The sequence below is a fragment of the Oncorhynchus clarkii genome, chromosome 10 (genome assembly GCF_045791955.1).
Source record: "Oncorhynchus clarkii lewisi isolate Uvic-CL-2024 chromosome 10, UVic_Ocla_1.0, whole genome shotgun sequence".
Lineage (NCBI taxonomy): Eukaryota > Metazoa > Chordata > Actinopteri > Salmoniformes > Salmonidae > Oncorhynchus > Oncorhynchus clarkii.
Window position 1 is genome coordinate 44,219,527 of NC_092156.1, and position 24,369 is coordinate 44,243,895.

Consider the following 24,369-nt stretch of genomic DNA (forward strand, 5'->3'; position numbering starts at 1 on the left):
GATGACTCAACACTATACACGTCAGCTACTACAGCGACTGAAGTGACTGCAACACTCAACCAAGAGGTGCAGTTAGTTTCAGAGTGGGTGGCAAGGAATAAGTTAGCCCTGAATATTTCTAAAACTAAAAGCATTGTATTTGGAACAAAACACTCACTAAACCCTAAACCTCAACTAAATCTTGCAATAAATAATGTGGAAATTGAGCAAGTTGAGACAACTAAACTGCTTGGAGTAACCCTAGATTGTAAACTGTCATAGTCAAAACATATTGATGCAGTAGTAACTAAGATGGGGAGAAGTCTGTCTATAATAAAAGCGATACTCTGCCTTCTTAACTTCTTGATGACAGGGGGGCAGTAATTGAGTAGCTTGGATGAATAAGGTGCCAAGAGTAAACTACCTGCTACTCTGTCCCAGATGCTAATATATGCATATTATTAGTAGTATTTGATAGAAAACACTTTGAAGTTTCTAAAACTGTTTGAATGATTTCTGTGAGTATAACAGAACTCATATTGCAGGCGAAAACCTGAGAAATATCCAACCAGGAAGTGGGAAATCTGAGGTTTGTAGTTTTTCAACTCTTTGGGGTCATATTGCACTTCCTAAGGCTTCCACTAGATGTCAACAGTCTTTAGACTTTGTTTCAGGCTTCTACTATGAAGGGGGAGAGAATGAGAGGGGATTGACTCAGGTGTCTGGCAGAGTGCCACAGGCTTGTGAGGCGCTGTCTCGTTACATTGCTTTTCTACAGACAACGGAATTCTCCGGTTGGAACATTATTGAAGATTTATGATAAAGACATCCTAAATATTGATTCTGTACTTAGTTCGACAAGTTTCTACGACCTGTAATATAACTTTTTGAACTTTTCGTCCGACGTTCGGCTGGACCCGAATGCGCGTTTGTATTTGTTTACCAAACGCCCAAACAAAATAAGCTATTTGGACATAAATTATGAACTTTATCGAATAAATCAAACATTTATTGTGGAACTGGGATTCCTGGGAGTGCATTCTGATGAATATCATCAAATGTAAGTGAATATTAATAATGATATTTCTGACTAATGTTGACTACACAACATGGCGGATATCTTTTTGGCTGCTTTGTTGTCTGAACGCTGTATTCAGATTATTGCATGGTTTTCTTTTTTTCCCGTAATGTTTTTTTTAAATCTGACACAGCGGTTGCATTAAGGAGAAGTATATCTCTAATTCCGTGTATAACACTTGTATTTACATCAACATTTATGATGAGTATTTCTGTAAATTGACGTGGCTCTCTGCACAATCACCGCATGTTTTAGAACTACTGAATGTAACGCGCCAATGTAAAATGAGATTTTTTTAAACGCTACCGTCCCACATATCCCAGAGAGGTTAACACTATCAACAAGGCAGTTCCTACAGGCCCTAGCTTTGTCAGACCTTGACTACTGTTCAGTAGTGTGGCCAGGTGCCACAAAAAAGGACTTAGGACAATTGCACAGCTGGCCCTTGGATGTACACAGAGAGCTAATATTAATAATCTCTCCTGGCTGAAAGTGGAGGAGAGTGACTTCATCCCTACTTTTATTTATGAGAGGTATTGACATGTTGAATGCACCGAGCTGTCTGTCTCAACTACTGGCACACAGCTCGGACACCCATGCATACCCCACAAGACATGCCACAAGAGGTCTCTTCACAGTCCCCAAGTCCAGAACAGGCTATGGGAGGCACACAGTACTACATAGAGCCATGACTACATGGAACTCTATTCCACATCAAGTAACTCATGCCAGCAGTAAAAAAAAACATAAAAAAAACACCTTATGGAACAGCGGGGACTGTGAGGCAACACAAACATTGGCACACACACACAGATTTAGTACTGGAGTAGGGGCCTGAGGGCACACAGTGTGTTGTGAAATATGTGAATGTATTGTAATGTTTTTAAAATTGTATAAACTGCTTTAATTTTGCTGGACCTCAGGGAGAGTAATAGGGATCCATAATAAATACAAATTCAGGTAGAATTGTATGAATTTTTCTTATTGTTTTATCGGAAAACAGATTTAAACATTTAAGACATTCTTCCCATAAAATTTGGACAAATCTCTAATCATTAACTTTACCGAGTAACTGGACATTTTAGCCAAAAACCTGGTTTCCTCTGCCAGGAGGCTGACACTTGGCCACAAGTGGATCTTCCAGCAAGACAATAGCCCCAAGCATTAAAAATAAACATTTTGCAATGGCCATCTCAGTCTTCGGATGTGAACACCATTGCAAACCTGTGGTTTGAATTGAAGAGGGCAGAACATAAGAGGAGACAAATGATAACAAGGATCTAGAAAGATTTTGTATGGAGGAATGGTCTGAGATCCCTCCCAATCTCATAAAACATTTTAGAAAAAGGTGCCAATAATTTTGACCCCTCTCTTTGAGATTTTGTTTTATTACTTGTTAATAAAATCTCTTTCACTGAGCAATTGTAATAGTGTAAAATAATAATATATCTATAATTTACAACTCAGTATTTTAATTACTTTATTCAGTCTTTTTTGCTAATCTTTATAAAAGGCTGACAATATTTATGGACCTGCCTGTATAGCTATCATTTCAATCAATCACAGGACCTCTGAAGGCATATTAAAATTACCCTGGCATATTTCATTAGGGCTTTTAAGAGGTTCATCAATCTGTCCATCCTCCCCAGCAGCACCATCTCTCAGTCTCTCTCCACTACTACTCACCTGAAGGACCACTGAGCTGTGCGTGTTGCTCGTAAAGAAGCGAGTGTTTCCGGTTTTTGAAGCCTGTAGGTGGGCAGAGATGCCCATGTCACCACACCCCTGCGACACTTTCATGTGAGGGTCGTCGTCCTCCACGAGGGATCTTTAGGGGAGGCAGAGGTAGGGGGAAAAAGGGAGAGAGGGAAAGGGACGTTTAGCTTACAATCATGCAGTACAAGCACGGATTTACATTAAAATCAACTCATTGAGTGTGGTTTGTATGCAGATTCACGAGCCTACATGAGAGAATGTTGAGATTTTCCTGATGATTCATGCACAGCGGCTGAGGAAAGGGGTTTTAGGAAAAAGGTCAATAAATACACAGCACAACAAGGGGAGAGCTTAGCTAAGACATTTGCGTTCTCCTAATCAGGCACATAGAACATGATTTAAAATGTCTACCTTAACACCAAACAATACACAAGGACGCTCACACACACCTGAAAATGGTGCTTATATCCAGGGACGTAAGGACAGGCAGTCACGCTACGAGCTAAGAGTAAACATGCCCAGCCTGGTCCCTCCCTGCAGCAGACCTCGCCATGCTCTCAATGGGACTGTGAGAGAATAACAGGACTCAGGCCAATCATAGTGGTGTCCTCACCTCTGCCACATTACACTCAGTTCCATCATAAGCTCTCCACTCCAAACCTGATGAAGTCATACTGGTGCTCTATGCCAGGGGTTCCCAAACTCTTTTTAATTTGGGACCTACCAATTGAGGTGTCTTGGGTCGCGACCCACAAAAAAAGGTTTGAGCGGTTGAAAAAACATACAGAGACCAAAGAATAAGTAAACAATATCATCATGGCAGCAGAGAGAACATTTTGTAGTTTTAAAGCACACTTTTCTGCCTTTCTATACATTGTCCCGTGGCTAATGCTGTGTTCTTATGCTTAAATATTATAAAATCAATAGGGGCCTCATTGTCCAGCTTTATTGTTGTTGATTGCAAGTTCTCAAAGCGCTATAGCTAGGCTAAAATTATTTATTTAACTAGGCAAGTCAGTTAAGAACAAATTATTATTAACAATGACGGCCTATATATAGGTTCATTATCATTTCTACATACTTTAGATTTGGTTTTAAGTTTAAGTTTACACTGAAAGCATTTTTCCCCTCCGAAAATGTGTATGATATATATACACACACACATACACATACACAGTATCAGTCAAAAGTTTGGACAAACCTACACAAGTTTTTCTTTATTTTTACTATTTTCTACATTGTAGAATAATAGTTTAGACATCAACTAAGAAATAACACATGGAATCATGTTGTAACAAAAAAAATATATTTTATATTTGAGATTCTTCAAAGTAGCCACCCTTTGCCTTGATGACAGCTTTGCACACTCTTGGCATTCACTCAATCAGCTTGGCCAAATGTAGCAATCGGGAGAGAACGGCCTTAGTCAAGGAGGTGACCAATAACCTGATGGTCACTCTGAAAGAGCTCCAGAGTTCCTCTGTGGAGATGGGAGAACCTTCCAGAAGGACAACCATCTTCGCACCAATCAGGCCTTTATGTTAGAGTGGCCAGACGTTAGCCACTCCTCAATAAGGCACATGATGGCCCGCTTGCAGTTTGTCCCCAAAATAATTTGCACCTGGCCTCCCGGGTGGCGCAGTGGTTAAGGGCGCTGTACTGCAGCGCCAGCTGTGCCATTAGAGTCCTGGGTTCGCGCCCAGGCTCTGTCGTAACCGGCCGCGACCGGGAGGTCCGTGGGGCGACGCACAATTGGCCTAGCGTCGCCCGGGTTAGGGAGGGCTTGGTCGGTAGGGGTGTCCTTGTCTCATCGCGCACCAGCGACTCCTGTGGCGGGCTGGGCGCAGTGTACGCTAGCCAAGGTGGCCAGGTGCACGGTGTTTCCTCCGGCGCATTGGTGCGGCTGGCTTCCGGGTTGGATGTGCGCTGTGTTAAAGCAGCAGCGGCTTGGTCGGTTGTGTATCGGAGGACGCATGACTTTCAACCTTCGTCTCTCCCGAGCCCGTACGGGAGTTGTAGCGATGAGACAAGATAGTAGCTACTACAACAATTGGATACTACGAAATTGGGGAGAAAAAGGGGTAAAATTCAAAAAAAAAAAAAATAATAATAATAATAATAATAATATGCACCTAAAAGACTCTCAGACAATAAAAAACAAGATTCTCTCGTCTGATGAAACCAAGATTGAACTCGTTGGCCTGAATTACAAGCGTCAGGTCTAGAGAAAACCTGGCACTATCTCTATGGTGAATCATGGTGGTGGCGGCATCATGCTGTGGGGATGTTTTTCAGCGGCAGGGATTGGGAGACTAGTCAGGATCGAGGGAAAGATGAATGGAGCAGAGTACAGAAAGATCCTTGATGAAAATCCGCTCCAGCATGCTCAGGACCTCAGAATGTGGTGAAGGTTCACCTTTCAACAGGACAAAGACCTTAAGCACACAGCCAAGGCAATGCAGGAGTGCCTTTGGGACAAGTCTCAAAGTTCTTGAGTGGCCAGCCAGAGCCCAGACTTGAAACAAATAGAACATCTTTGGAGAGACCTGAAAATAGCTGTACAGCAACTGTAACGGTTTTGACTTGAGGTTATTATTCATAGGGGTGCCAGGTAGGTTGTGCCTACCAGAGAAAACATTGGTTTCTCCTTTTGGTTTGGGAGGGAATGAGTCCCATCTGGTCCGTCAAGTCTACACCAATACAAAGGACTTATGTAAAAGTCAGGATGGAAATAAACTTTTCATAAGCCCTTAAAACATTGGAAAAGAACTTCAAAAACAACTATATTCTTTTGCGTGGGTTGTATTAGCAACACCAATGATTACACACACATATAATAATATCACAATGAGTTCTGGTTCCTCCAGAAATGTCCTGTACCTCGGGCCTAAAAAAAAAAGTCCAGCCCGGTAAAGGAGTTCAGGGAACTCAAGTGACCTCTGTCACGCAATGTTTGTCCATTCATTCAAGTGTAGCGTATATCCAATATTAATCATACAATCAATATAACAATTATTTTACCACAGAACTTTAAAGCGTATCAACTCTTACTAAGTCCTCAACTACCACTAACTACATAAATCATCACCGTATACATCATATCAAAACAAATGAAATACCGTATACAAAAATGTGGTAGTCAGTCGGTCAGTCAGACAATCCAATCCGCCAATAGATCTCCAGCGGAGAAAGGCCACGAAGAACGGAGAGGTGTAGTCCACGGACGCAAAGAGTGGATACGATCCTGGGTAAACTCTATTAGGCTACAAAACACACGTTTAACCGCAACAAAAGAACGGAATAGAGAAGCTTCGGGAACTGAGGGTTGAACACATCCTCAGTCACGTCTCCATCACAAACCCCACTTTTGCGCAGCTGATGCTGGCTATTTAATTGGGAATTAAAGGGAAAGCACCCTATTGGAAGGAGAAGCACTGAGACGGTTCAGAAAAATTCAGGGCCGTCACACAACGCTCCCCATCCAACCTGACAGAGCTTGAGAGGATCTTCAGAGAAGAATGGGAGAAACTCTCCAAATACAGGTGTTCCAAGCTTGTAGCTTCCTACCCAAGACTCGTTACTGTAATCACTGCCAAATGTGCTTCAACAAAGTACTGAGTAAAGGTCGTGAATACTTATGTAATTGTGATATTTCAGTTTTTCATTTTGATCACATTTGCAAACACGCACGCACAGTGTATTCAGAAAGTATTCAGACCCCTCGAATTTTTCCACATTTTGGTATAAATGTAAAAAAGAAAATCTAATATATATTTTTATGCACAAAAAAGTCATCCCAAGACCCACCTTGACACCTGCCATGACCTACAAGTGGGCCCGTCCCACAGATTGGGAACTATTGCTCTATGCAACACCAACGCAACATCTCGTTAACTACAGCAACTTTAATTATGCCTACAATTACTGGAGACCGGTGTTTTCCACTGGTTATTAAGGCATGTCCGCTAACTGACCATGAGGGTCATATTAACTTCAGAGTTAAGGCAGAGTTGCAAAGAAAAAGCCATATCTCAGACTGGCCAATAAAAAGAAAATATTAAGATGGGCAAAAGAACACACACTGGACAGAGGAACTCTGCCTAGAAGGCCAGCATCTCGGAGTCACCTCTCCACTGTTGACATTGAGACTGGTGTTTTGCGGGTACTATTTAATGAAGCTGCCAGTTGAGGACTTGTGAGGCGTCTTTCTCAAATTAGACACTAATGTACTTGTCCTCTTGCTCAGTTGTGCACCGGGGCCTCCCACTCTTTCTATTCTGGTTAATCAGTTTGCGCTGTTCTGTGAAGGGAGTAGTACACAGCGTTGTACCAGAATTTCAGTTTCTTGGCAATTTCTCGCATGGAATAGCCTTCATTTCTCAGAACAAGAAAAGACGGACGAGTTTCAGAAGAAAGGTCTTTCTTTCTTGCCTTTTCGAGCCTGTAATCGAACCCACAAATGCTGATGCTCCAGATACTCAACTAGTCTAAGGAAGGCCAGTTTTATTGCTTCTTTAATCAGCACAACAGTTTATCTGTGCTAACATAATTGCAAAGGGTTTTCTAATGATCAATTAGCCTTTTAAAATGATCAACTTGGATTAGCTAACACAACGTGACATTGGAACACAGGAGTGATGGTTGCTGATAAATGGGCCTCTGTACGACTATGTAGATATTCCATTAAAAAGAATCAGCTGTTTCCAGCTACAATAGTCATATACAACATTAACAATGTCTACACTGTATTTCTGATCAATTTGACGTTATTTTAATTGACTTTTTTTTTTGTGATTTTCTTTAAAAAACAAGGACATTTATAAGTGAACCCTAACTTTTGAATGATAGTGTAAATATTCAAAAAAACAAAAATTTGACCACAGTGGCGGCCACTGATTGGCTGAATACCAGGGCGCGAGGTGGTTGTCAATAAAGCAGCATGACAGAAATATGACGTTTTCGAACTACCGGCAAATTTCTTTCAGAAGATATATAAAGAGATCTGTGCATTTGAATAACAGCATAAATATACCTATTTGTCTTTTGCATATAAAAAACCGAATGACCACTACTGCACATGCTGCCACTGTTTTGAACAGATTATATTATATTATTTAGAACGAGCAGCCAGTTCACGAACGAGTGCAACAGGGAGAACGCAACAAGCAGATGTAATAAGTGAACCCCCCCCCCCTCCAGCCCCTCTTGGCAGTGGACAGAAATTCCTTACGTTTTAAAGTTAATTTCATGCAATTCTACACATTTATTTCATTTCAGGGTTTCTCTCACGACCCCATTTTCAAATCAGGTGATCCCACATGGGGACGCGACCCCTAGTTTGGGAAGCGCTGTGTTAAACACACGATACGATGATCATCCAGGACTGCTAAGTCTCTAACGAATGGAAGTCGATGAGCCAGTCAGGGGGTCAGGTGATACTATCAGGTATGTTTCTACAGGGAGGGGGAGATGGATGGCCTAGTGGGCTCTAGATAGCGGTTGTTCAGGGTCAACACCACCACAACTAGATGTGGAGGAGTATTCATGGCTACAGGATCAAGAGCAATCACACTGACACAGAGCGTACTGGTACATTTACCCTGTCAGGTGGTAAGTCGGAGAGGCAGCGAGGAGAGAGTGGGTTGTCCAAACCACAAAGGAGTGTTGGTGGCTGCCGGAACGAAACAAAGAGAACAACAGCTAGAGAAACCCAGTCATAAAATACATAACTCGGACTCCAACCAACAGCACGAAACAAACAAACACAGACGTCATCGGAAGTTTCATCCATCAACAGCCGATTTGTAGTGAAAACACCAAACACACACACACTGACACGCTATGCTACAAACACGTCCGTATGTGACTACAAATATGCACTGACTAGGCTACACAAATGTTTCACAGAAATAAATACACAAAAGTCAGTTAGGCCTATATCAAATCTTCTGCTGTGTGTGTGGGTGGTGGATGGCAGTTTTCTTTTTTATTAACAAGATGCTTAAGGATGCCAAGAATCATATGCTTTATGGAATGGAGACCGTGAACCATTTCTTAGTAATACATCAGGGAATAATTAATTAAATTGGTTAAATTGGATGGGGGTAGGCATGCGATGCGTCTTAATTGCTTTTGTAAATTGGATGATGACTATAATGAAAACTTGCATCTTAAAGGCCCAATGCAGTATGTTTTTCTCAATAGCTAATCATTTCTGGGTAACAATTAAGTACTGTACTGTGATAGTTTATTTTTGATCATTTTAATTGAAAACTAAAGTAGCTTCTTAGCAAGAGCAATTTCTCAAGTGAGAATTCTGCTAGGACTGTCTGAGCATGGTCTGAGTGGGGAAACTGAAAACTAGCTGGTATTGGCAAAGTGGATTGGAACTCTTTCTTATTGGCCTATTAACTAATTTGTCACCAGGCAGGTAAAACCTCTATCCCAAGCCTCCCGAGTGGTGTAGCGGTCTAAGGCACTGCATCGCAGTGCCAGAGGCGTCACTACAGATCTAGGTTTGATCACTGGCTGTGACGCAGCCGGCCGCGACCGGGAGACCCATGAGGCGGCGTGGAAAGACTATATATAAAAACACAGGAAATCTAATTTTTGACTGCACTGGGCCTTTAAGAGCAGCAGACTTTTTATCAAATGGCTGTTAATGAACAGTGTCTATTTCCTCTCATTCACGCATCTGTTTTTTTTTAGAAGTGGGATAGTATTGGATTAAATCTAAACCTACAGGAACAATGGCAGGGAAACAGGAAGTTGTCAAACTATCTAACTACTTAATGGGAATCTCCATCTACAATGAGGAAATAAAACAAATTGACAGACGCTCATTCATCAAACTGAATGTTTGGTAGGCCATTTCTGCACTTCCTGTTGGTGAGACAATCATTAGAATTAAGAGCCTCTTCACACTTACTACACTTTTCGTAAAAAATACCGTCAGTTACACATATTACTCAAATGTAAACATGAGTACTTGCTACGTGTCGACACTCGGCCAACAGTCGCCCCCCTTGAAGCAGGGCAGTGTAAACAGAATAGTCTCGTTGAGCCAACACTCCTACAGTATAAATGCTAATAGCAGAGCAATGCTTTGAAAACAACTTAAATGTTTAGACATTTTCCTAATATTTGAGACTTGTTTTATTGAGTTTATACCTGAAATTGCAGTAACAGGCTGTTACATTCTGAAAATGTTGCAGTAGCTGCCAGCTGCACTGAGCCACATACAACTATGGAAGCCCATCTCCACAAACAAAAACTAAAAACATGTTAAATGCAGATCATACAAATAGATGTTTTTTCATTTGTAACATTGTGCGGTGATTTCAGAGGTGGCACCACAGGTCTCAGAGTGGTGGGTGGGTAATTGTTTTCCGGGGGGAACCAGCGTTTTCCTAGTCTGGTAGTAGGCTAATCGAACCAACTTCGGACCCTAGTTGTAGCGTATGACATAGTAATAAATCACAAAAAAAATGTTTGGTATGGGCTATGATGGGACCAGATTCTTTGCCTAATCAGGTCATATGGTTTTAAAAAACTCCTGGCCTTACTGAGGATGAAAACATTAAAACCCTTTTTGATTTAGATTGTATTTAACTAGGCAAGTCAGTTAAGAACAAATTCTTATTTACAATCACAGCCTAGGTGAGGGGGTTCAGGGCCAGAACGACAGACATTTTGCCTTGTCACTGTCCCAACGCTCTAACCACTAGGCTACTTGCCACCCCTTTACACAAACAAAGAGACCATTTCGATTGGACAGTGAAACCAACAGGGCTGAGCTTGCTGCATGCAGGGTTGCATTGTATATACTCATACAGTTATCAGAATGTTGTCGATGGAATACTTCCAGTCAATCATTTTGGATGAACCCCTAAGGTCAATCTCCGTGCCTCCACTGAAATCTATTTAGCGTAATAAAAAAGAAAAAGTCACCATAAAAATATGTCTGTTTGAATATAAACCTAAAATAATTGCCTATTTTAGGCTATAAATACATAGCTTAGGCTATTAAAACATGACCTTGAGTTTTCCCTGGCCAGGCCCAGAACGCATAGGCTTCTCTAGACTACCTGCAGCTGTGGTTGTTATCAGTAGGCTACAGTTGACCAGACTGAAGCACAGACTAATTGTGCACGTTGACAAACATGAGGCACTTTATGTGTTTTATGGCGGGTATGAGCTTCCATAATAAACAGCTCGTTGCAGTGAATTCACTTATACCCACGCTTTCAGTCGCAACTGTTTTATATGGAAGCCCATGTTAGTCTGTGCTTCAGTCTGGTCAACTGTATCCTGGTGCTGCCTTTTTTATTTATTTTATTTGACCTAATCAACCAACTTCATTCAATTATTTGAATTCTATTTTGTTTTTTTGGGAGGGAGTGAGCTCAATGCGCACATCCCAGTTTCTCTAGAGATAAATCAGATCCAGCTTGAACTGTAGGTAGGGAGCTGTTTCCAAAAGGCCAATATTCTACTCAGTTTAGCACATAAAACGTGGTAATTAACTACAATGACCATAATCCTTTGCGCATCTACTTGACCGGTCTGTTTTTTTTACGCCTGCTACAGAAGAGAGAAGAATGCCCGATCGTCCGGTGATATAGAGAGCCGCTGTTGCTTCGTGAGCTATCTCTAGCTGAAAATACATGATCGAAGTGATCAATAGTTGGAATTCAGTAGTCATAAAAATATGCCTTATTTACTTTGAAGAACTACAAAATAGGGATTTGGTCAGAGAGCATAGGCTGCAGCTCTATAAAGATGAGATGACTTGGAATTAAATCATAAAGTAATCAAATAAAACAAACGTAACATACACAACAACTGAAATACTGTATTACAGTTAAGTGAATAAATGATGGTTAATAAGTGATAAGCAGTAATGGACAGCCACGACCATCATGGGACTTGTATTAATTGTTTTATTGTGTGTTAGAGCAGTCAACCCACATAATGAATAGTCCCTTTAGTGTTTTAAGATAATCAAAACCAAAAACCGTGATTCTTTTTGAACCGAACCAAAACAACCTCAAAAAGCACTGATCGCTCAGCACTAGTCTCTATACACACTCACGCACTCCAACACACACACATTAAATTGCTCACACACACGCATAACATGCACACACATTTATACTGACTATTTTATACTGACTCTACACACACACTTCACGATATACGCTGCTGCTACTCTGTATCATATATCCGGATGCCTAGTCACCTTACCCCTCCCTATACATATCTACCTCTATCACTCCATTATCCCTGCACATTCTAAATATGCTACTGGAACTGACCCTGTGTACATGGCTTAATAACTTCCTTGTTCTTATTTCTATTTTGTCTTATTTTTACTATGTTGTTCACTGCATCGTTGGGTTTAGAGCTCGCAAGAAAGGCATGTCACCACATGTAATGATTTGCATGATATTGATAAAAGTGAAGCCTGGTTTGTTGCAATGTTCTGAGGTAGACCTACTGTACTTTTGTATTTGTATGAGGGGGTCAATCGTTCATTTTTGATAGGATAACGTTACTTGATGAAGACTTGCTTTTGTCTTGAAGCTACAATGTAATGAGTGTAGCCTACAGATTAGAAAACAAACCCTTCAATTGTCTGCACATGCTTGTGAATTATTGCTTTATTCAAGAGTGTAATATGATTTGGTTGCATTATTCAATAGCTTAGTGTAATATGTTTCAGAAGAAACTGTCATTGTTGAATAGTTTGTGCTTGCTGGCTAGTGGCTACTGTGATATTTAGTCATTTAGAGCTGCTGACCAAGAATGTCGCGTTGCCAGCGACAACGACATGTGAGGCAAGGATGTAATGTGAATTTAAAACTAGCAATCTCTTTCGCCACTCCGCTCCTCAGACTCTCCTTCATATCTCTTAGTGGGAATAGGGCCTTAGAATATCAAAATAGAGACAATCCCTTTACAGAACTGCAACAAAGAAACACACAACGCCACTACCACCACAAACACCAACAAAAGATAGCTAATTGTCTCCCCTCCAGGGAGCTGGTTATCAGTATAATTAAATGGCCCGATACTGTGCAGCACACCACACCAACCAAAGCTGCAAGTTGAGTTTAAAAATGCTGTAGTTTAAGCATGGTTCCCCCAAACACCAAAACATTTTCAAATCAAATCAAGCTTTCATTATCCAGCAGACATGGAACGCAACGCAGAAACAATGATACCATTTGCTACCTGGGCTGCACCTCATGATTGGAAAAAGCCAACAATTAAACCCTGTCTGTCATCCTGTGCCATATGACTTCCAGTCCAACAGTACCACAAAGGATGGAAAAAGACCCTGGGAAACCCAAATAACCTCCGTTCTCCTCTACTGTATCAACGTTACAGAGGCAGACAGTGCACCACTTTATAAAACCAGGACTTTGTTTCAGACAGGTGAGAGAAACAAGCAGCACAGTACCCAAAATAGAGAATTCACATAACATATTTTTTCAATCATTCATAATGATGAACTACAGCGTGTTCCAGGTACTGGTGAGAGAAGCAGCTGTGATGTGATTTCATGTCGTGCCAGACCTTCTGCTCCCTACGAATGAGATTCACTGAAGAACTTAGCACATCCCAGTCTTTGATTACCCAACATCCCTTTTAACTTTGTTGGACCCGACGGTCGCCTCTTAATTAAGCTTTGAGGGAGCGGCCAGATCGAAACAGAAAGGTGTCTTTTTACTTTTTTATCCAACTACCTTTAAAACCAGGACGTTGCTGACTAGAAGAGAACAAATGGTTGACGGCTGTTAGTATCCATATGCAAAGAAAGCACCAAGCACTCGAATGAAGGGAAAAACAACATTGATTCATTTATAAAAAAATGTTAAGTGCATTACAATACCAGCTTTGAAGTCGCTCCAAATTTTTTACTTAAACAAAAGTAGCTATGGTGTAATATAAACAGCAGACACTCTTACTAATAGGAGCGCAAACAGATGCCACTCCACTGTTAAGACGACATGGCAGCTACAAACACTGGTGGATTGATCCTGCAACCCTCTGGTATATCATTTCACCACATGCAATTTGAGTGAAGGTTGGTGAGTATCTATTGAGAAAGATTATGCAAAGACCATTGACATTCCTGATATGAAGGAGAACAGACTTCCTGAGGTTTTTCAGTCGCCCAATACGAGTCATCACATCATGCACCAAAATGTGCTTCCTGTGAAACACCAAGTCCTCCAGCATTCATCCAGCAGTATTATCAGCACATTTTTGGCTTTCATAATTTAAAAAGTCAGGAAGAAAGATATGCTAATGAAGACACAGAGCTGCCATCCTATCTGAGCGGTGTGGAACATAAATAAACCTTGGGGGTGAGTACAGTTTATGAGCAGGAGCCACACAGAACACACAGCGGCATATATTCTCAACTGACTGTCTCAGTGGCAGACGGCGCTGCATGCCTTTGACAACATTTTCTCGTAAAAGGCCAATTCTATTAAGAGACCTACCAACGCCAACCCTCTCCAATCTCCCCCACCTGCACAGGCCTATATCCATTCACATAGATAAGACATTCGAACTTCAGCCAGCCTTCTATTTATATTTCTGTAGAAAAAGGTTAATTGCAGCCGTTTTGTGAACACAAAGGTATGATTCATCAGAAAACACTGTCAGGGCAGAGAGAGCAAGGACTCTGAAATTTAGAGAAACCTTTCAAGCATTATTACTTTTGTGTTGAAGATCCTGAGTATTGTGTAATCACATTTAGATTGGGTTTTTGAGGATGTGTGCTGTTCTCATTGTATAACCGTACTGAATTGACAGGGGGGGGCACAGAACATGTAGGCTTGATGAGTATTGGAGTGTCAAACCAGGAGAAAATGTGGTACTATTGGGTTTAGTTGCCTATCACAGTGGACTGGGGGGTCCTTTGGCATTGCTGTACCTGCCAGGGTAGAGGCACACTCCACTAGATACAATATTAATGTAAATGCGGTGGAGGGCCGAACAGATTTTTTTGTTTGTCAAAATCAATGTGGGCCAGAAAAAGGGCAGCTATTTGATATACATACTTTCTATCTAGTTTTAGATTAGTTTATTTACCATTTTTCTTAAATAACTATTTTCCCTCAGATGCTATTATACAGTGCTTTTTCGTAACCAGGAAATCAGGGTGTTGTGCTTCTCCATACACCATGGAAAAAAAATCCACTTCCGTTTAATTTCTTGTCAATAACCTTATAATTAGGCCTAGTAATGAAACGTTAGGTCTATGATGTCATTTCCTGAGCAGGTCGTACAGCTTATACTAATTTGTCTTATGGCCTTGTCTTTCTGTGGTTAACATGGGGGCCGAACAATCCTATGGACATTGGCTGAGGAATACAGATGGGGAAATGTTTAAGAATTATTATATAGTGCAAGTGTAAACAACTGAATATCATTGCTGGTTTTACCAGTGTCCTTGAGGCGAGGATGAAACGAACTGTTAAGGACTTGGAATTGCCTTGAATTCCCATTGAACTTCCAGTTATTTCATGGCTTCCGGGCAGTGCACCTTTGCCATTCCTCCCAAGCATGAATTCTGCACCACAGGCAGAGGCTATATTTAGGCCTGAGTGAGATCACTGCAGACGAACACACAGACCAGGCTCCATAATAATCGCCAGCTAACACACAATCACACATTAATACCCACCAACTCCTCCTAAAATACCACCCTGTTCCTCGATCTCTGGTTATATGTTAGCATACAGACATACACACATGCTGCTCTCTCCACGTTGAAAACGGCCATATCTAGAGAAAGAGGAGAAGCTACGCACACAGATGGAGGCCATTCCACTCCGTTACAGTAGGCTACATGGAGGAACCACAGAGGAACCTATAATGAGAGGGCTAATGTCACATCAGGCCATCTAAAAACACATCACACAACATATAAAAGTCTAAATAGTAGCTGGGCAAGGCTGGGCAGGGCATGGCTCAGTATTAAATGTTTCAGTTCCACTCGTTTTGTTTGTCATTTTTACAGGGGAAAGGCTATTTTGCTGTCCTAACGGAAGAGACAAAGAGCTATATGCAATGGTAAAATATGTTGGTTTATAGCCCTAGCCTGTACTTTAATGATGATTGAGAACCTAAATATATCATGTGAGAATTGGTGGCTTCAGCTTAAATTAAGCTTATAAGCAACACCCCATCAGGACTGGGGTCAAGTCCATCTCAATTCAAATCAATTTAGGAAATAAACTGTTTTATATACAATTACGGATACAGTTATGGTAGACGTTTTTGGAAGAAAATGTTGAAATTGACTAATTGAAAAAGATTTTTCCCATGCTGTCATTTTTGGTTTAGTCTCGAGTCAGTGCACGTGAGTGCATTTATGTTCTGGAATGATTAGCCTGAACATATCTCAGGCAGAGAATTGATGTAACAGTAAAACTGTGCACATTTAGACTTAATACATTGTTATTTTACAGATTTACCTGCCATGCCATTTACCTCAAACACTGAACACTAAAACACTGAAGGTATATTCAGAATGTTGGGTACTGTGGGAATTTCTCAGTGTTCTATATGTTAATATAATGTGTGGATAGGAAAATTTATACATTCCATGCGTCTGTTTACTTAAGGGAGTTTACTCAAACAGGGCATGGACAACTGGAATTTCAACAAAAGGTACAGTATATACCTCCACTCAGAAGGCATCTCTCTGGTTAACTCATGATGTGCTTTGCTAGTCATGTAGGCTACATACTGCATTCAGAATTGAGACATTTTATGGTAATAAGCAGCAATGAATGATACAGAATGCACCTTTCAATATCTAATATAAATTATCTATCTACTGTATGGTAAAGCATATGGAGACCGTCTCAAATTCTTCTTGCTATAAAGAACTACAAACAGAGCCTGAAATTCCATTCAAAATATTCTGATAAAATGAAGCCAAAAACCACACACATTCATCAACAACCATGAGCCTTTCAATCTAGCCTGAAGCACGACGCAATGTACCAATGTGAGTTTTCACTTGATACTAAGCCAGGTTGATATGGTCTTTGCTCCTGAGGATGCCAGTCCTCCAAACCAAATTAAGCCAGGTTACTGTTCACTAGTGAGGAGAGAACCTGATCCCCACCATTTACATTCAGCTAGCCTAGCAGGGTGACTGACAGAGGACATGATAGGGGGGCATCTCTCACACAGAAGGGGGAGATGGAAGGAGGAGAGCCTGGAAGCACCTTCCCTATTCTGCCCTCCCCCCTCCAGAGAAGCAGCAGCAGTAGCAGCAGACGACAATAACTCCTAAACCAGGGTGCGCCAGACGCCCTGACAAAGGCATGCAGCCTCCTCCCAAGCTTGCTGTGGCGGCCAGCAGTCTTTGCCGGCGGATAAACACAGCCCCAAAGAGGGCGGAGGGTGGCGGACGTGTTCCTGGCCCCTGAAAAATCTAAATGGGCCACGGCCATGGATAATGAGCCACACTGCTCTAGAGGACAGTGTTCCGCTAGTTGGCCAGGCACAAAGGAGGGTATTAAATCGACCGCTCTCGACACGCAACAATGCTCCCATCATATTCCACCCAATTAGGCTGCAATGAGAGAGGGGGACAGAACAACAACTGAAAAAGAAAGCAGAAAATACACCACCACCCTAGCATGATGTGCATAACAAATTGTTATTTATTAAGATGTGATTGCCATTTCTGTCTTTACTCACATGTAGGCAGGAGAGAGCGGCGAGGACCTGGATGTCTTAAGAACTGGCACTGGGAATTTCCAGCTGACAGGAGAACCGCTTTTCCATTTCAACGGCATTTTGTTGTCACCAGCACGGAGCTACAGCGCTAACAACGGCAAAGAGCCTTTCCACGAACAGGCTTCCAGCGAGGGCTTCCATCCCACTCTGCCCACTCGGATCAGAGGGAGGGAGAGCAGCAGCGACAGTGGTGGAGTGGTACAGGCAGCAGCAGTGCAGGCTACACACAGGTTTATGACACTAGTGGCAGTAGTGAGAAGAAGCCAACGGATCCTATCTCCTGTGCCTACTGGGCCAACTCACAGTCATCTCCTGTTAGAGGGGGAAAAGCTCTTCGGTCTTGTCGCCCTTTGAGGCTGTGCCAACTCTAGCCCAGCAGCTCAACAACAGTGCCACCTTGTTAAAGGAGCGGCGACTGCAGTGCTGGGCTTGTTATAGTGAGGGGGGAGGTGGAGGGAGGAGTAGATAAAGGGAGGGGGGGAAAAACGCTAGCATCTGCCCACCCTTAGAGAGTAGTGCCTAAAATACTACTAGTTTACACTGGGATATAAAAAGGAAAGAAAAAAATTACATTTGGATTTCTTTGAGAAATATCAAAGTAAATTTGGAGTCACGTAATGAAATGTGTCGTCGTCCCACTACGACTGGTCGGGAAAGCATGCAGTTTACTAGGCTACAGACTAAATAAACAGTGAACTTCACAGGGCGGTGAAAGTGCAAGGTGATGAACTTGATGCTCCTTTCCAATAAATATCGAGGTTCTTATTCTGGTGACATGATCATCGATGCTTGGCTGCCGTTAAATAAAAATAATCTCTCTATTTTGTCCATAATAATGTCATCATGAACGCTATAGGTGGTGTCTAGCTAACAGATAGCGCTGGTGGCTAACAGTCTCTAGCAAACAGATAGCGCTGGTGGCTAACAGTCTCTAGCTAACAGATAGCGCTGGTGGCTAACAGATAGCGCTGGTGGCTAACAGTCTCTAGCTAACAGATAGCGCTGGTGGCTAACAGTCTCTAGCTAACAGATAGCGTTGGTGGCTAACAGTCTCTAGCTAACAGATAGCTAGAGACTGTTAGCCACCAGCGCTATCTGTTAGCTAGAGACTGTTAGCCACCAGCGCTATCTGTTAGCCACCAGCGCTATCTGTTTGCCACCAGCGCTATCTGTTAGCTAGAGACTGTTAGCCACCAGCGCTAACAGCGCAAACAGATAGCGCTGGTGGCTAACAGATAGCGCTGGTGGCTAACAGATAGCCACCAGCGCTATCTGTTAGCCACCAGCGCTATCTGTTAGCCACCAGCGCTAACAGTCTCTAGCTAACAGATAGCACTGGTGGCTAGAGCGCACGTGCCACTACCAGAGTGGGTACACTCGCTATACAACGCAAGCATTTCACAGTTAAAAACTCAGTGGAGTTCAAATAAGATGGAAACCCATTTAACTTGTATATATTTAACAGCAAAAGGTATTTCTATGTGCACTACGTTATCACGTACAGCCATTTATCTGCAACAAGTCAATTTGATGGAAACATCTCTTGTTTTTACGCAGATTTTTGAATGTTTGCATGAAAATCTGTCGCCAATTGGATGGAAACCTAGCTTGTGCGACTTCACACACACCTGCATAGGTGTAATTCCAAGTAGGACAAAGAGTATATCATAAAAACATCATTACAGTTCTATGGACTACATGGCCCCCTACATCTTTGGAGGGAATGTATATTCCCCATTCCGATGAGCATAATATGCAAGCATGGCAGATTGTACACTGGTATACACAATGAACATGCCTACTCTCATTCCATTGGACTCATCCAGTTAGATTGCCCCCTCAAAATTTGTCCCCTGCATGGCTGTCATCCACCGAGCCCTCTAGCAGGAACACAGTGTGCAGTCAGCCTTGGCCTTGCCTGAGGCAGCCAGCGGATCAAGATGAAACACTGAAACTCCTCTCCTCCTAAGACCAACATCCATCCAAGCACTGAGAGCAAAATAAAAGCCAAGAATAGAGCGTTGTGCAGCTCATTTCCACGATTACAGTTCTTCTTGTCTGAAGAGCTCTGAAGGCCCTGTCAAGAAATCTATAGCAATGTCATTTCCTGTGCGCTACTTCCTTTTGGCAAGCCCGCTCTTTAGCCCTTTGCTTCAACACACTTCTCAAATCTCTTCTACTCACAACGTCGTGAAAAACGACCCCTTGTGGAGCTGTGTCCCAAGCTGGGACCCCTATAGTCAATCCTCTCCTACTCTCTCACTCTGGAGCCTTAGGGAATGTCTTCCAACCTGCCCGTAATCCCGCCCTCTAGGTTGACTCACTATCTCGTCCCACAACGAGGGAGAATATCACAAGTAGAACCACTGCAGGTATTTTCACAGGAGCCATGACGTCTTGGGCCACTTCTTCACTGTGGAGTTCATTCAACAGAGGACACAGCCAGGTCTGTCAGGCAGGGTGGTCATGTGCTCGGTCTCGGCCTGGCAGGGAGAATCTTTTTTTAATCTTTTTATAGACAAAGGAAACCAGGGGATTAAAAAGCCTTTTGTCAGATAAGTGGGGATGGTGCTGAGCCAGATGTCAGCACATTAAAAAAATAAAAATAAATAATGAATGGTGTCTGTCTGAGTGAACAAAGAATGGTTGAAGATGTTCATTCAACAAACACCAAGACTGCCTCCGGATCAGAAAACGGAGCTCCACGTGCAGGTTACAGTAAACTGCACTACAGCCTGTTTCTGGAGCACTTAAGCTGCAACTCTTTATTTAGACACATACCTAAATCAAATTGGAGAGGAGAGGGAAAACATCTCAACATGGATTTGTCATGACACCAGATAGTCCTAAATGCAGAGTTGCACATTTAAAAAGACTGCGCTAATTATTTCACAATCATTGCAATGTTTCATCACGGAACCTATACCCTTTTCAAAAACAGAATGTCATCCGAACATCTATTGAAGAAACTGCATCATTGCTACCACCACAAAGCAACTGTTTGACTTCTGCCCTGCCAGCCACAACTGAGCAGCACTATAAAGCACAAGACTGGCTGGGAACAAAGAGGGGAGGAGGCAGCAGTGATAACCTGATCCTCCATAACCAAATACCTCCAGCTTTTACAGTAAAGCTTGACAATGGCTGCATTTATCAGAGCCACGGTGAGCATCGATCTGTGGGCTTCTTTCAGAGGCCATTAGGGCCGTGGCGAGAGCGATAGAGAGTGCACGAAAGCGAAACTCCTGAGCTCTGCAGACACACCAACCCTGGAAGACAGGCCAAAAGTCAGGAACACACCCTCACTGTGCTGGAACACAGCTGTACTCTCTCGGAGTCTCGCTATAACACACACCCCATCACTGTTCTGGCAGGAACACACTGTACTAAAATAACACATACACTGTATTAAAGGAAGTGTTGACCATCCTCACACTTGCTTGTCCATAAGATTGTTGTGCATTGCTTTTTGTGCACCATGCCTATGTCTGACATTTGCACTGGCCAGTTGGTGTGTGTACACGCCTGTATGAGCATAAGAGGAACAAACAAGACAGCCCTCAAGATTCTGACTCTAGAACAGACAAACGTATACCATCTACTGGATGCAGAAGGAACTGTGCCTGTCTAAATACCAGACACACCCTCAAGCAGCTGACCGCACATGCTGTCACCACACAGTGTGGTTCCTCATCCCATCTTTTACATTTTAGTAATTTAGCAGAGACACTCTTACCCAGAGTGACTTACAGTAGTGAGTGCTGTGAGAGAAATGACAAGGTTATGTTATAATACTGTTATTGCATCAAATGGTTGTTTTATGGAATAGAATAGTGGGTTCTTAGAACATTTTCATCTGTTTATGTTCTACTGAGGATGGGCCTCTGGGAGATTTAACACTGACAGGAGATTTACCATGTCTTTGGGTGATAAGCCTAACAAGACCGCATTCCAGAGCATGAGTTAATGTTTCTGTACTGGGGTACCAGGGGAAAATGGCTCCAGAATGGAGTTGGGGTACCAGGGGGAAATGGCTCCAGTATGGAGTTGGGGTACCAGGGGGAAATGGCTCCAGTATGGAGTTGGGGTACCAGGGGGAGATGGCTCCAGTATGGAGTTGGGGTACCAGGGGGAAATGGCTCCAGTATGGAGCTGGGGTACCAGGGGGAGATGGCTCCAGTATGGAGTTGGGGTACCAGGGGGAGATGGCTCCAGTATGGAGCTGGGGTAGCAGGGGGAGATGGCTCCAGTATGGAGCTGGGGTACCAGGGGGAGATGGCTCCAGTATGGCGCTGGGGTACCAGGGGGAGATGGCTCCAGTATGGCGCTGGGGTACCAGGGGGAGATGGCTCCAGTATGGAGCTGGGGTACCAGGGGGAGATGGCTCCAGTATGGCGCTGGGGTACCAGGGGGAGATGGCTCCAGTATGGAGTTGGGGTACCAGGGGGAAATGGCTCCAGTATGGAGCTGGGGTACCAGGGGGAAATGGCTCCAGTATGGAGTTGGGGTACCAGGGGGAAATGGCTCAGTATGGAGTTGGGGTCCCAGGGGGAGATGGCACCAGTATGGAGTTGGGGTCCCAGGGGGAGATGGCACCCGTATGGAGTTGGGGGGCCAGACCCTGGTCTCTACACAACGAGAACAGTTTTACAGCAGATACTGTCTGCTGTGAATTATAAGTATCTTTCATACAAATCTTAGCCTTGTGACCCATTCCACACATCTGTTGTCATGTAGACTGGAGGGGGTGTATCTTGGCTATAAAAGACCTTTGAACCTTTGTCTCAGGGCTCTCAACGAATCACCTGAGAGTGATTTGTCGACCAGCCATCATTATCGTAGAGCACTCAATCGATTCACTTTATGTGTGTGTGCTGTATTGACCTGCTCCCTTATTATTAAGTGAATAAAGATTTAGTTTAAGTATGACTCTGACTTGTTAAGTTAGTCTTTCGTAATTTGATAGTAAAGAAATTAACCACCACAGTGCATACATTTTTTGTACTGGTCCCCCGCGGGAATCAAACCCATAACCATGGTTATTACAAGCGCCATGCTCTACCAACAGCCAAATGGGTTAATCACATCTATCAGTCTATCCAGCTGTCACAGGAATGGAAAAACATTGATGACACCAAAGTGAAGAGCCCAGAGGGCACAGGTGATCAAATCAATCAAAATGTCAGTTATAAGTGATTTAGAATCGCTCTCCCTCAACAACAACACTCTGCTGTCTACATTTGGATAGATTCAACTAAGAAGAACCATGTAAAAAACAAAAGCAAAGGCCCTAAAAGACATTGATCAGAAAATAATCTGCATTTGGCATTATCAAAGCATTTCTGGGTTGAGAAATAATTCTGCTGAAAGTGCTAGTTGAGAGAAACTCACCCAGCGTAGAAAATCTCAAAGACTGTGGTAGCGAAGGCAGAAAAGGGGCGTTAGCCTGGCATCAGAGGGATCCGTGATGAAAGCAGAGGCCCAGCAGGTGCTGAAGACGGAGGAGCTCTGCTGAGGGGTGCAGCAGCAGCAGGCAGCTTAGAACCAAGCTAAAGGAGCCTACCTCTACCCAAGAAACACACGATGAATGCCTTCTCACATTCTCTGTTTTGGAACACATCCTTTTTAGTCATGATCCACTTTTAGTCAAACAACACAAACTCTGGCTAGGCCCAAATAAAACAAACCAAGGAGTAGTGGAATAGTACTGGTTCTGGTATTAGGTTTCACTGATTGTTTTACCTTTCACCTTAATGGTCAATGAGATTTATCTTTCTTAAACATATTTTAAGTGGGATGCAGGGGTGCTATTGGTTAACTGTTAGTCGTTGAAAATACATTTGACCAGTCATGCTTTTCAGTCTATAGGTTAATTTTCATAATTCAATTGGTGCCAGAATTCAACAACTGGAAAAGTGTTGGAGTCGACTGGAATTAGTATTTAGCTGAAAACAGTCATGTACAGTGAGTGAGTTTATTGAGTTAGAAAGTAGCTTTCTTATGTCAGCTAATGGCCGTCTCTAGCCACGAGCAAGACAGAGCGGAGACTCGTTGCTTGGCTAGTCACAGACACAGGCTGCAGGGAGCAATGGGAGAGAGAATCAGCACGAAGCAGCTAACAAGAACAGCTACAGTATTAAGCTAGCAACCAAAAAAGTTTCACAGCATTTCTCTCCTGTTCTACTGGTTTTCATATCAATTTTATTTCGTTGTCCAGAAGACAAAGGCACAATCCTAGTCATATTAAAAACCCATCCTAGTTGTTGCATATTTACATTCCCCTCTTTTTAAGTTTCAAACGGATATCTTCATCTCTGTCACATAAAACGGCTCGAGTCAGGTGCTTCTTTGAGAACAGCGTTTGCCCACATATTCCATTTTCGCAAATGTTTGAAAATGATAAAGCACATTGAAGTATTACATTGATTGCTTCATTACAATAGTTCCATGTTCAATAATATGAGACGTTAGGCTTGCTATTGTCGCACGTTTTTTAAGCTCTTACTTAAAAAGGTCCGTTCCTTGTACCCATGCATAGCTAATTCAACATCGGGCACACCATAACTTCAGACACTAGCGAATGGAGGACCAAATCACCTCCAACTTTTGCAAATAAAGTTTTGCAAATAAATACTCCCTTCTAGCTAGCTGACCACCGATTTTCATTACAATTTAAATAAGTAAAGTTATGTTATGAGAGTTTCCCAAACAATTATATAAACATGTTGTGGGACACGCGGTATATTGTAAAATTCGACTGCGCGACAGACCACACTATTTAATGTCCAACTTTTGACCCCTGAAATATAGCGAACAGATTT

At 42.5% G+C, this 24,369-nt stretch overlaps 1 protein-coding gene across 7 annotated transcripts in view; it reads right to left on the reverse strand.

Annotated features, from left to right (window-relative positions):
- The window catches only part of LOC139418586 (kelch-like protein 13), a 100,341-nt gene that overhangs the window by 35,178 nt on the left and 40,794 nt on the right, over positions 1-24,369 (reverse strand). For 4 of the 7 annotated variants that reach the window (XM_071168168.1, XM_071168170.1, XM_071168171.1 and 1 more), the window contains one exon: positions 2,744-2,885. In XM_071168168.1, the coding sequence (XP_071024269.1) occupies positions 2,744-2,885 (142 nt within the window). Of the gene's footprint in view, positions 1-2,743; positions 2,886-8,372; positions 8,445-17,509; positions 17,909-22,939; positions 22,991-24,369 lie in introns of those variants that run through there. The other 3 variants (XM_071168173.1, XM_071168172.1, XM_071168167.1) reach the window with 3 other exon arrangements.